Source organism: Mytilus edulis, chromosome 8 (assembly GCF_963676685.1).
Source record: "Mytilus edulis chromosome 8, xbMytEdul2.2, whole genome shotgun sequence".
NCBI lineage: Eukaryota > Metazoa > Mollusca > Bivalvia > Mytilida > Mytilidae > Mytilus > Mytilus edulis.
The window spans coordinates 9888785-9903236 of NC_092351.1; the positions used below are offsets into that span (position 1 = coordinate 9888785).

Sequence of the window (14452 nt, forward strand, 5' to 3'; positions counted from 1 at the left end):
ATAAAACTCGTTTAGATATGGCAAGATTGAAAATCATATAAATACATCCTCATAATGATAAGAAATAATATAAACTCATCCTGATACCAAAACTAGGTATAATAAAACCAACTGTTCAGAGGACAATTGAAGGTCTTTCCACATAAGATTACAAGAAGCGTTTTGGATAATAAGATAAAGAAAGACAAGTAGAGATAAACTTAAGGTATTAGAAAAACAACCTTAATAAAAATTCCTCAAATATAAGATTTATATGTACTTGCTCTTATATCAAAGAAGAAAATAAGCTACATACGTCTAGTCTAGAAAACTCCCAAAAAAGAATATTTTAGTCTGATTTGAAAATATGTATGGTTGTAAAACAAGGTTGCTACTTAGCTACTCCCAGATAAGTAATTGACACTTGCATGGTAATCAGAAAGGTTATTTTACATAAGATTATAACACAATGTTGACTGCTTTACACATTTTTTGACATTTTTTCGTATTATGTCTGTTTGTTTTGTTCACAAATCGTTGTCAATATAATGGAATTTGGTGCGACTGTCATACAAGTCAGAGGTATAACTATTTTTAATACCAGGTTTAATCCACAATTTTTACATAAGAAAATGCATACACCAAGTCAAGTATATGACAGTTGTTATCCATTCGTTTGATGTGTTTGAGCGTTTGATTTTGCCATTTGATTAGGGACTTTAATTGTTTTTAATTTTCCTTGAGTTCAGTATTTTTGTGATTTTACTTTTAACACTGATTCTGAAATCATATTGTTTCTATGTAGGTTCAAGAACTCTTTGAAAATCCAAAACGCATTTCAAAAAAGATCAGCTAATAAACCAAATCAGGCGACATGGACAAAACGTTCAGCCAAATACTGTAAAAGGTATTGAAGCTTCGCATTGGGATATTTTTTTGTTTTAAATAGTATCAAAAATATTTTGCAAAAGTTTTATAACCGTATTGTCATACCAGAACCAAAGTACTTGCTAACATTAAATATCATTTTTTATTTATCTGTCCAAATGATGTAAGTAATTATCAATTCAAACATAATTGCTTACATCTACGTCATTTCATCTCTAGTGGATAAAAAAGAAAATCACAAAAATACTGAACTCTGAAGAAAATTCAAAACGGATATTGTTTTACCTGAGTATTATAGAAAGAACATTCACTGAATTCGTTAAAAAACTTATTAATTAAAGTAACAAATGGCTACGAATACGAATTCTTGGCAAACTGGAGCAGGAAATTACAATGATATCCTCATGAGTAAGGAACATAATTGAAATATACATCATATATACTTTGTATTTATTATCATTCGTTGGCTACCAATTTTGTTGGTTTTGTTGGAAAAGATAAAACCACGAGTTCAAATGTTCAACGATTTACAAGTTTCTCTGGCCTTTTTATACATGGATTGGCAAAACCACGAAATGAAATATCCCCGAAAATACAAGTTTTCCTAAATCCACGAAAATTGATAGCCACAAAAGTAATTGAATCTACAGTAACTACCCTTGATATTGGCCCAATGATTTATATGTATCGAAAGTAAAATCAGAAAAATACTGAACTACGAGGAAAATTCAAAACGGAAAGTCTCTATTCAGATGGCAAAATCAAAAGCTCAATCACATCAAACGATTGAACAACACCTGATATATTCCTGACTTGGTACAGGCATTTTCTTATGTTATTTGATACGTATATATAATATTCGGAAGAAAACAATAAGAATACAGACACTAAATCTATCATAATTTAACCAACGTTTGGAAGCCTATAGGTGCCGATATACGAGGTCGAAAAGAAACAAGAATGTGTCCCAAGTACACGGATGCCCCATTCGCACTATTATTTTTTATGTTCAGTGGACCGTGAAAATAGGGTAAAATCTGTAATTAAGCAGTAAAATTGGAAATAGCATATCATAGGGAACATGTTTACTAAGTTTTAAGTTGATTGGACTTCAACTTCATCAAAAACTACATCGAGCAAAACTTTAACCTGAAGCGGGACGAACGGACGAACAGACGGACGCAAAGACAAGAAAACATAATGCCCATAAATGGGGCATAAAAATTGGATGTATGGCAGGTTATCGTTTACATGTTAACCATTCTCTACATATAATATAAATATGTTTTAAAATTTTAGTAAAATAAGATAACAATGTGTCAAAATAGCCTGAGAAGATATAATGCACTCACAATAGAACTGTGTTTTCCTTTAATTAGCAAAAAAATTAACAAACCGGCCCCGGCGCCATAAAACTATTTGAGTAAAGTTTTTTTACTCAGCCTGAGAATTTTCTCAAATTTTTTTATTCTCAGCAAAATGCACCGCCATAAAAAAATTCTCAGATATGTTCTTCATCAAAACTTACTCAAAGTTAAGAATATTCTCAAATATTTGAGTATAGCCAAAACCATACTTAAGTATATAAAAAAAATCTTAAATGTTTTTTTTAAGGTAATTTGATAAAAAAAATTACAAATGTTGATAGTGTTTTTGTTAAAATTTGCAATGAAGAACTTCACTTATCACCTCAAATCCAATTCTATCCAAAGGAACATACACATCTTTATTCCTTAACATATTTTTTTTTCATACATTTTTTAGGATGAATACTCAAAATCAATGTTGTCTAAAAAAGCTGATTAATGTGGTGCTTAAATGTGCATTTTTTTACATAAAAGATGAGTAAGGTAAAAAGACTGAAATATGGCTCATAATTCTGTAAAAGCATATGAAAATTAAAAATGTAAGTTGATAACCCCATATTTGTTAGTTGGTTGTACCATATTAATCTTACCAAATTTTAAAAGATACTACAAAAAAAGCGACCAATTAAACAGCTTCTCATTGTAGATACTTCTTCACTTTTAACATATCCCGCTTGACGCTTGAATATCTGATCTTTCTTAGAAATAACCCAAATAAACGAGCCGATTAACAGAAAAGAAAATACCCCCCCCCCCCCCAAAAAAAATGAAGAAAACAGACTGAAAAATGGGGTGCTAAAATGTACAATTTTCTTATATAAAAATTAAGATACGGTAAAACGAGTGAAATATTGAACTGGTCGTAATCGGAATTGGTCAATTGATAAACGTAGTCATTGCAATTTCTGTACATCCATAACCATCAGTATTTTGCTCAAAAATCACTATCTTGCATCAGGAGTCAACCTAACATCCTTCTCCTGCATTGTGTCAGAAATTACACAAACATTACACCATAATAAAACAGTTCGTGTCAGAGATCAGACCAATATGATCATTGACAAAAACGCTGCAATAGTGGAAAACAAATTGAAAACAACAAATCAGAAATATGGCAAAGAGACGAAGGTCAACTTTGTCCGAGTTGAAATCTCAGTTTCCTTAGATTTTTCAAAATTTAAAAATGAACAACTAACGGTAATTAAATTCATAAGAAACCTCAAATTAAAAAAAAAAATGCATATGTTTTTTATATCTCAATGGATAGTTTTCATTATAAAACTTATGTACATATACTTTTTTCTGAAGAAAATTCTTTAATTTGTTCATATTAAGAAGATGTTTACATTATTCTAATTGTTTCCTTCCAGAAAGCAATTCCCCGACATATTTTCCGTATGCAAAGTAACCTCCGTGTGACCGATCTCATAAGAATCAGGTGATCGCAATACGCATGGATGTCCTTAAAATAAACTATTATCTGATTGTACATGTTAAACACGTGCTCAATATCCATGCTTTTTGGTGGATTGTTGACAAACAGGTGACAATCGTTAAACTTCGGCTTCAAAACACGAACTTTAATTACCTGCTATATTTTCCTAACACTGACCGATTGAAAAAAAAAATGACGATTATACGAAATTTATGCGAAAAAAATGATAAAATCGTGCACAGAAGACTTAGTTTATGATGTCTGTATCTGTATCTGTATCGTTACGTCGAAGGTACCAATACTGGCTTTTACTCGACGGGAGAGAGAGCGCCTATTGACGGCGTTGGAGAGCTGTTTTGAAGCTCTCAACTGACTTGGCGCACACTACTGCTTCTTCCAGTTGGTTCCAATGAATAACAGTCTTGACAAAGAACGAGTTCTTAAATTGTTCAGTTTTACAGTTTGTAGTATCAATTGCCTTTGAGTTGTTTTTAACTGAGTTGGTAACTATGTTTGTGCTCTCAAAGTCTACAAAGCGTGTAGGTTTGATTGTCCTTTTGGTTTTGCTTTTTACCAAAAATTCGTCAGGTTTGATAGCTGGGACCAAACCCTCAACCACTTTGTACAGAAATACCAGTCTTTGGCTTGTTCTTCTGGACTGTAGGTTTTCAAGTTCCAGCACTGTTAGCATTTTGGTGACCGATCCCTCTTCTCTTGATTTATAATCCCCTGTGATGAAACGGGCTGCTCTTCTTTGGATTCTTTCTAATTGGTTGATGTTGTTTGATGTATAAGGGTCCCATACAATTGCCCCATATTCCATCGTAGATCGCACCAATGAAATGTATGCTGTTTTCTTGCAGTCTTTTGGGCAAAATCTTAGGTTGCGTCTAAGAAAGCCTAGTGTAGAATTCGCTTTCTTAGTTACATTTGAAATGTGGGTGGTCCATTTCAGATCGTCCGATATCTGTAGTCCCAGGTATGGGTTGTGTTTGACCTGTTGGAGTATGTGTCCATCAAGGGTATAGAACTTCTGACTTTTGTTCTTAATGCTCAAGATGTAACATTTCTTTGCGTTGAAGCGCATACCCCAGTCTTTGGCCCATTTTTCTAGGCTAACCAGATCTTGTTGTAACAGTGTGTGGTCTCGTTGAGTTTTTATATTTCTGTATAGCAGACAATCATCAGCAAAAAGTCTAACAGTTGATTTTACTGAGTCCGGGAGATCATTGATATGACAGAGGAAGAGAAGGGGTCCGAGTACGGTTCCTTGTGGCACTCCTGAGTCCACTGTAACTTCTTCCGATTCCTCTCCATCAATGACAACCTTCATCCTTCTCTGAGTTAGAAACATTTCTAGCCATTTATTCAGTGGTCCTCTCACACCATATTCGTCTAGTTTGTGTAGGAGTTTGTTGTGTGGCACTGTGTCAAATGCTTTTGAAAAGTCCAGGATAGCAACATCAATTTGGTTTCCAGCATCATGTGATTTCATGAAGTCGTGCAGTGTGACTAGTAGCTGTGTCTCACACGAGTATCCGGATCTGAATCCATGGTTGAGTGATGTTAGTACCCTGTGCTTGTCTAGATGGTTTAGTATGTGCTTACAGATGATATGTTCAAGTACTTTGCACGGCACAGATGTTAGTGATACAGGTCTATAATTTTCTGGTGCATGTTTATCTCCTTTTTTAAAGACGCTCGAGATGTTAGCGTTTAACCAGTCTCTTGGCAGTTCTCCAGTATTTATTGACTTTTGGTATATTATTGAGAGTCCTGGTGCAAGTTGTTTTGAGCACTCCTTGAGGATTCTATTAGGTATACCGTCTGGTCCTGAAGCTTTTGATGGATTTAGTTGCCTGAGTAGTTTTTCGACTCCTTCATGTTTTATTTCAAGGAATGGGATTGAGATCTTTATGTGCTTTGTTGTTTTCGGCAATGTTTTGTCGTTGTCCCTTGTAAATACTGATTTAAATTGTTGTATCAGTAATTCTGCCTTTCCTTTACTATCATTCACTAATTGGCCATTGCTTTTCAAAGGTGATACTCCAATGTTGTCTTGTTTCCTAGATTTTATGTACTTCCAAAAAGGCTTTGGATTGTTGTTTTCCAGTCCCTCCATTATGGTGTTGTTGATGTATTCCCATTCAGCTTTCCTGACTTGTCTTTTACATTCTTTTTGAAAGTGCCTGTAGTTTGACCAGTTCTTTGTTCTCTTTGCTTGATGGTATAGCCTGGTTTTCTTTTTGAACATTTTCCTAATTTTGTGATTTATCCAGGGTAAGCTTGCTTTAGAGCGGATGAGTTTTGATGGTATGTTCTTGTCCAAATTTACGTAGAGTTCGTATTTAAATGTGTCCCATAATTCTTGGACTGTGGCATTGTTATGGTTCATATCCCTGATTTTGTTGGATAATGTATCCAGTTCTTCATGGAGATCTTCCCATTTTGCTTTCGAGTAAATGTAGCATTTACGTGGCCGTTTACTCTGGTAGTGTGGTTTTGTATCACAGTCTGTTATGATCATGTCATGGTCAGATATACCTGGAGCATTTGTTGATGTTTTGATGAGTGATGGGTTGGTGGTTAACACTATGTCCAGTAGATTTTCTCCTCTTGTTGGCGTTTCATGAATCTGAGTGATCGAGTGTGACATTAGGACTTCAATAAGGGCTTTTTGTATTTCTTTATCTTGTGCGTTTGGGTTTATTGACATTGTGTTCCAATCAATATCTGGACAGTTGAAGTCTCCAGTAAGTATGAAATTAGTATTTTTATTGGAGATCTTGTCTAGTGATTTATCAAGTTCTTTTATATCATCCATGTTTCTATGAGGCATATAAAATGAGCCTATTGTTAGTTCTTTTTGGTCTTTCAGTTGTATTTTCACCCATTCAATCTCGCACTTTGTTACTAGTTCTGGTTTTTCTACTGCTACTATGTCGTTTTGTACAAGGACAAATACTCCTCCCCCTAGTGTACCCCTGTCGTTCCGATATGCTACATAGTTTTCAGGGAATACTTCGCTTGATTTTATTGCGTCTTGCGTCGGGTTTTTTCCTGGTTTAACTCCTTTTAGCCAAGATTCTGTGCCGCAGATGATGTCCGGTTTGATGTAGTTTACAGCTGCTGTAAATTCAGAAGTCTTGTCTTTGATGCTTCTGCAGTTTAGTGTTAGTATTCTTAGGTTACGCTTTGTTTCAATGTTGAATACGTTACTGCTGGTGGTTCTGTTTTTGCTTTTACTGCTTTTTGGTGATGAGGTGTTTGTGGAGTTATTTCCTTTTGGGCTGCTGGTTTTAAGTGGGCTGAAAGCATTTGATGTGATGGATTCGAAAGTAATGTTGTGTGTAAGAGGTTCATAATAGTTTGAAGTGTTGAGCTCATAGCTGTGAAAAGTGAAGGTTGATACATTGATGGTCTCGCATTTGCAGCATAACCATTGTACATTTGATCTCTGTAATAAATCATAATCTGTGGAGCATAGTTCTATGCATGATTTGTGATGCCAGATGCTGCAGTCATCACAGCATACCCCTTCGCAGTTCCATGTAACTGGATGTTCACATAATCCACATGGATATACGCTTTGTTGTTTCGTTCTTGGTCCTGGGTTAAGTTCAATATCTCCTGCAAGTAGGAGGATCAATATTAGCATTGAGTGATCTTTATTTGGTTTTGTTGGTAATGTTATGGGTCTACGCCCAGCTGATGTCCATTTGTTGTTTAATAGGCTGGTTATTAAGTGTTGATGGTCCCATGATTTTTCACTGGTGATGGAATTACCTATGTGGTATAAGAGTGTCACAAGTATAATCGAGTGAAAAAGTTTTATCTTCATTTTCTGGTTAAGTCTGTTTATGTGTTTATGTTTGTATGCATTGGTTCAAAAATTGGAATAACATTATTTTTCACCGGTTACTTGTTTATTATGACTTTAAATAGAATAACAGAATCAAAAAAGTCTGAGCTCACGTTCGCCAGCATGCTTACTACGTCTTATGTTCCAGTTTTGCAAGATCCATAATTCAATAATTACATTAGATGTATCATGTTTCATTATAATACGTTATTCTGATTGGCTACCTGCACATCACGTGCTATTCCTGAAACAATTGCATTAGACAATACAATTTATTATTCATGATGACACGAGGTCCCACAATAAAGTGCACAGGTGAATTAAATGAAAACTTGATAAAAATCGTGTTTTCATGATTCTAGCTAAAAAATGTAATTATAAGTATTGAATGCTTCTTTTTGTTACTTTATAGGGTTGTAAAAGCGATGACCGTGCGCACATTTTTAGTATAAATCGCTTCCGCGCTTCATACAAAATGTACTTCGGTCAACGCTTTTACACCCCAATAAATTTACAAAAAGCAGCATTCAATACTTAATTGCAATTTAATACAACATTTTTTGGTAAGGGCTGTTTGACTGATACTCCAGGACGGATAATTACATTGTTTTCGATTTTTTTTTTTTTTTTTTTTTTTCACTTTCAATAAATTTTAAATATATGCTCCAAAATAGATGATAGATAGGCATTTTTTTATATTTTGTTGGACAGTTGGGCTTATCAATGTCTTTTCTCTCTTAAATATATTTTTACAATTTACTACTTGTACATCAATTAGATTTCAGTACCGGTACCTCATATCTACTAAACCAAAGACATGTATAAATCAAATATTCCTTTGGTTTTAAACAGATATTAGTTAAAATATTGATATTCAGGAATGTATCATTTGTGCAGTACAGTAGTACAGTGACAGATTCGGGGTGGGGTGGGGTGGGGTATTGTTGTCATACATATGTCGTTGATCTAGACAAATCATTATCATGTCAAAATCATGATACAGAAGGATATTTCCATATGAACGATCAGAATTTTACAGAAAATATTTCTTACTGAATAGAGAAACATAGAACATCTTCCCCTACTCCCCTTTGCATGACCCTCATAAATCAGATAGTTTTGTTTGTTTTATTAAACTGTTTTTATTTTCGAAAATAATATTTGTACAAGGTGTTGTTAATAACTGTAATGGACATTAAATATATGCCATGCCTTCTCACACGACGTCGTACTTTTATTTTCTCTTCCTGTTCAATATGATATTAAACTCATTACGCAGAGCAGTTTTTATGACTACTTGCATAATTGTTAAATCGTATTAAACATTTTAAATTCTGTATCAGATTTATATTAATATTAAAGTTACGTATATCTTGAATATTGATATTGAAAACGGATTCAAATTATTTACTGGGCTTTCATATTGATTTAAAAATATTTGGTTTGTCGTTTTTTTTGGTTTTTTTTCCATTATAGATGTGAGAAAAACGCAGCTCCGTTTCTCTTAAAATTGTCACATGGTGTCTTATGTCGTCTGAATACATAATGTATGTTATTGATCCGTAATAATTATCTTTTCAAAATGTTTATTTGGCACGCCATACTCGATAGAAATGCGGACGTGAAAGAAAGCACTCTTCACGTAAACGTCAACGAAGATTGCATTTTATCTTTAAAAAAAATACAAAATATAGATCTAAATAAAGAAATATAAAAAAATATATATACATATTTATAAGAAGCTACGGGTAAATAACTCAAGTGTTTCAAGATCATTCTTTTATAATATCTATTAGGTTCTATATTTCTTATAATAACACAAATTATTTGCCGACTTTATATTCTGTGACTTTTTGTCAGGACTGTCGTTACAGATGCTTACTAAATGCTACTTGTCATCTTATCTATCATAGATTCTTTTTATGTTTTATATTATTTCTTATGAGATAAAACTGCGTTTTAGAGAAGTTTGGTATACATTTTAGTTTTCAAACAACTATTTTACCACTTACATCAAAAAAAATCTCAGCTGAGAATATTCTCAACGTTGAGAATATTTTTTTATGGCGGATAAAAAAGTTCTCATTCTTAGCAGAGTAAAATAATTCATTCTGAGAATATTTTTTTACTCAGCAAAAAAAGTTTTATGGCGCCGGGGCCAGAAGATATATAAATACAAAGCAGCTGAGCCAACAAAACAAAAATGGTCTGAAAGAAAAACAGTGGAAAGGGGAATAAATTATCTTAAATCAAGCATATGACTATGAATAATTAGAAAGACTTTGTTCTACTTCGTTGTTTTTCGTATCTCTTTTCGTTTATTAGATCTTGATTTATTTCAGGCCAACAGTAATGGATTCAATTTGAAATCCTTGTAGTAGAAGAAACTGTGTAAGTAAACTAACAAACTGGTGCAGTAATTGTGAGGATGGTCTATGTGAAAAATGTTTTAACGATCATAAAGTTATGAAAATGACACAAAGCCATCGTGTCGTAGACATATCCGAGATTCCTGCTGCTAATTTGAAACTACTCTCAATTCCTCAATGTGAGAGGCATCCAGATTGTCGAGAAGATTTTATTTGCTTAGACCACGATGTTATTTGTTGCCATGCCTGTATCAAATCAGATCATAAGGAATGCAAAAAAGTTTCCAATGTGAATGTTTTATCAAAGGGGGTGAGTAAGTCTGAACTGTTTATAGCTAACATGCAAACATTGCAGGAAGTAAGAGATTATATGCATAAAATTTAAATTACAGAAGAAAGACAAAGTGCGATTAAAGATGTTACAAAACAACAACAAATAATAAAAATGGAAATCGCTAATACCAAATCGAAGTTCATGGAACATATTAACAATTTAGAAAAAGTCTTGATACACGAACTTACAAATATCGAAAAAAATAACAGGATTTTAATTGTAGAAGAAATGACAGACTTAAAGAAGAATCTTAAAGAAATAGAAGAAGATGAGAACACTTTGCAGTTTGTAGCCGATCACGGATCAGAAAATCAGTTATTTACTCTCCTGAAAAAACGTACAAAAAAACATGAAAACATTCTCAAAATGTTAAAAGAAATACCACCAACGTCTAGAACAAAGATAGGTTTCGAAGAAGTTTGTCATGAAATAAAAGCAATCAAAGCTTTAGGATTCCTTTCCGTTCATTACGAGATAATTGAGTCAGGGCGATCAGCTGTGCATTTTAAAGAATATGAAGACCCAGCGCTATCTGAATCATACCAGAAGATGCAAACTACAACACCATCAGAAGGAAGCATACACAAATTCCCGCTGAAAGAAACCTCACAAATACAGCTTGACCCAAAAGATTTCGTTGAAAAAAATGAAACTTATGCAAAATTGAATTTGCAAAAAGTTTGGATCACTGCTAGAGATGACAACTGTTTACTAGTTGCAGGGCATGTAGTTATATTAACGGAACAAACACGTGTAAACAGCAAATCATCATCCAAAAACAACTACAGAGTTGTAAAATATATCTATGATGAAAAGGGAATAAAGCTCACAAATGGCTTGAACATATGTCATGACAATTACAAGGAATGTGCATCAGAAGATTATTATATGTATTCTTTTCAATTCCCTTCTAAGGAAATAGCATTCAGCTGCATTCCTAAATCAAATCTGGCGGTGTTATTGCATGACAAGAGTTTCAACCTAATAGATACAAAAACCATGGAAAGAGAATGGTGTTTAGACCTTGCCCATCAATTCCAAGCTATAGCAACAGATGAAAAGTGTATCTATATAACAAATGAAAACTGTTTGTATATATATAGTCGCATTGGTTGTTTCATGAAAAAAATCAACTTTATTAATTGTACATCGTTTGCTTCTTCACTAAATGGTGGTAATTTTGCTGCTTATTGTCAATCTGATCAGGTTTATTGATTAAACGCCAACGGATCTGTAATATTCTCCTACAATTCAAAAGGCCTTAGAACTGTTAATATAGACAATATTGGTAACATCTACCTGGAAAGTAGAAATGGAATACAAATATTAAATCCACTCAAGATGGAAACTGAGATGATGTATAAATATGACGAAATAAAAGCGAGTCATGTGATGGGAGTCGCTTGTATTAGAATAAATAACACTCTGTTCCTCTTGTTTAACAGCTCAAAATCAGAAGACTTCGGAACTTACGAACTACATGGTAGAAGCAGGGATATCAGCCAAAGTTATGACTCTCGTACAAAACGTTATGTGTGTACCGGGTGTAAGAAAAATTACGAGTCAATGTACTGTAATTCTTGTAAATTTGGCAATAGATATGCTTCTATCAATGAATTCTCTGTACAAGTTATAATTAATTCAGACAAATAAAAATTCGTAAGTCTGTATTCTAATACATAATGAACAAAAATATCATGGTAGAATTTGCTATCACAATCATTAAAATCAAAGCACTGTAAGCGCTGTAGGCAGTTAACCAAAAACCAGGGCAAACATAATTATGAAAACTGTGGCAATGTTGCTTCAATCTTCAACATTCGTATAATGTAAATTTATGTTCATTTAATGAATTAATCATTAAGGCAAATAAATCATATTTTATCAAGGATTTCAAAAGCAACGCATATATCAAGTATATTTTTTTTTCATGGTCATGAGTCTGCAGTGGTACAAGTTCACATGATTGCAGTTGTTCTAGTTGATAGTTAATGTTGGTATTAATTGACTGTTAGTAGTTCAAGTTGACATAAGTACGAGCTTGTAAAAGTATGAATGGACTTGCTTCCCTGGAAAGAAAACTGAGTTTGTGTTCTTCAGTACAAAAGTTATGAGACATAAATCAGACAAATGTTTACTACTACAGGGATCAAATGTGAGGTCTGACTCTTGACCTGTCCAAAGTAAATGTAAATGACCCCCACATTCACACCAAGTCCATGATGTCTAAGTTTGGAATGAAATGACAGGTAATTATAAAAAAGTTGGTCAAACATTCTTGGGCTTGAAAGATATTTATCTTTAAAATGATCCATATTAAAATGAAAATTTTTATAGGACAAGAAATAATTCAAAATATAATTAAGGTAAATTCTTTAAATCAATAAAATGTTATAATAAACAAGAAATAAATGTAACATAATGCTGTTACGAAGTCTCCCAAACAAAGCTCCTATAATTATTCATTCCCATGGTCGCCTGACATTGGGCAAAGTCTAGTACACATTGGTTAGGTCTAGCAAAGGGATATGCATATGTGACACCTATGAGATTGACCTTGTATGTCATTCAATCTTTTTGAAATGACAAACAGGAATGAATATGGTTTAGGAGTTGGTATCTCAATCTTTTACAAGTTCTAAAAACACACACAAGAGGGGGTGGGGTGACCCTAGATACTACCCCTATATTTCATTTGATTTTTTATATTGTCCCATAAATTTAGTCCTGGTATCTATGATGAGTTTATTTACAACCACTGCTGGTGGAGATTTATTTCCCCGAGGTTATCACAAGCCCAGTAGTCAGCACTTTTTGTGCTGACATGAATTGTCATTTATATGGTTTATGGTTATATTATAAATTTACTGTTCACAAATTTTTGAATTTTTTGAAATACTTAGACTTTTCTACCTCAGGCATAGATTACCTTAGCTGTATTTGGCAAAACTTTTAGGAATTTTGGTCCTCAATGCTCTTCAACTTCATACTTTATTTGGCCTTTTTAACTTTTTTGGATTCGAGCGTCACTGGTGAGTTTTTTGTAGACGAAACGCGCGTCTGGCGTATATACTAAATTTAGTCCTGGTATCTATGATGAGTTTATATACATTAAAATATATGGTTTAGGGGTGGAGATCTCGATCGTTATCAAGTTTTCAAACAGGAGGGCGCGGGGTGACCCCAGTGACTTCCCCTATATTTCATTTGATTTGTTATATTGTCCAATAGATAGATATAGGAAGATGTGGTGTGAGTGCCAATGAGACAACTCTCCATCCAAATAACAATTTAAAAAAAGTAAACCATTATAGGTCAGTGTACGGCTTTTAACACGGAGCCTTGGTTCACACCGAACAACAAGCTATAAAGGGCCCCAAAAATACTAGTGTAAAACCATTCAAACGGGAAAACCAACGGTCTAATCTATATATAAAAAACGAGAAACGAGAAACACGTATAAATTACATAAACAAACGACAACTACTGTACATCAGATTCCTGACTTAGGACAGGTGCAAACATTTGCAGCGGGATTAAACGTTTTAATGGATCCAAACCTTCTCCCTTTTTCTGAAACAATAGCATAACATCACAACATAGTAAAACACACGATAAAATATCAATTGGCAGGCCTAACTCAATAAAAAAAAACATGAATATACATGGTTGAAAGGTGGGGATCTCATCTGTTTCCAAGTTATCAAACAGGCAGGGGTAGGGTGACCCTAATGACTCTTCCTATATTTTATTTGATTAGTTCTTTTGTCCCATACATAAAAATATATGGTCCAATTTAAAGGTGGGGATCTCAACTGTTTCCAAGTTCTCAAGCAGGAGGTTGTACAGTGACCCTAGGGACCCCCTATCATTCATTTGATTTGTTACATTGTCCCATAAAAGAATATATATGGTTTAAGGTTGGGGATCTCGACCGTTTCCAAGTTCTAAAACAGGAGGGGTGGGTTGACCCCAGGGACTCCCCCTATATTTCATTTGATTTGTTATATTGTCACATACATGAATATATATGGTTAAGTAGTTATCAAAGGTACAAGAATTATAATTTTGTACGCCAGACGCGCGTTTCGTCTACATAAGACTCATCAGTGACGCTCATATCAAAATATTTATAAAGCCAAACCAGTACAAAGTTGAAGAGCATTGAGGATCCAAAATTCCAAAAAGTTGTGCCAAATACGGCTAAGGTAATCTATT

At 33.7% G+C, this 14452-nt stretch overlaps 1 protein-coding gene across 1 annotated transcript; it reads left to right on the forward strand.

The window, feature by feature from the left end:
- Positions 1-11552, forward strand: LOC139486891 (uncharacterized). The gene is made up of 2 exons (XM_071271948.1): positions 1-188; positions 9874-11552. Exon 2 carries the CDS (start codon positions 10346-10348, stop codon positions 11447-11449), a length of 1104 nt encoding a protein of 367 aa, XP_071128049.1. The 5' UTR covers positions 1-188; positions 9874-10345; the 3' UTR covers positions 11450-11552.
- Positions 11553-14452: the final 2900 nt, after the last annotated feature.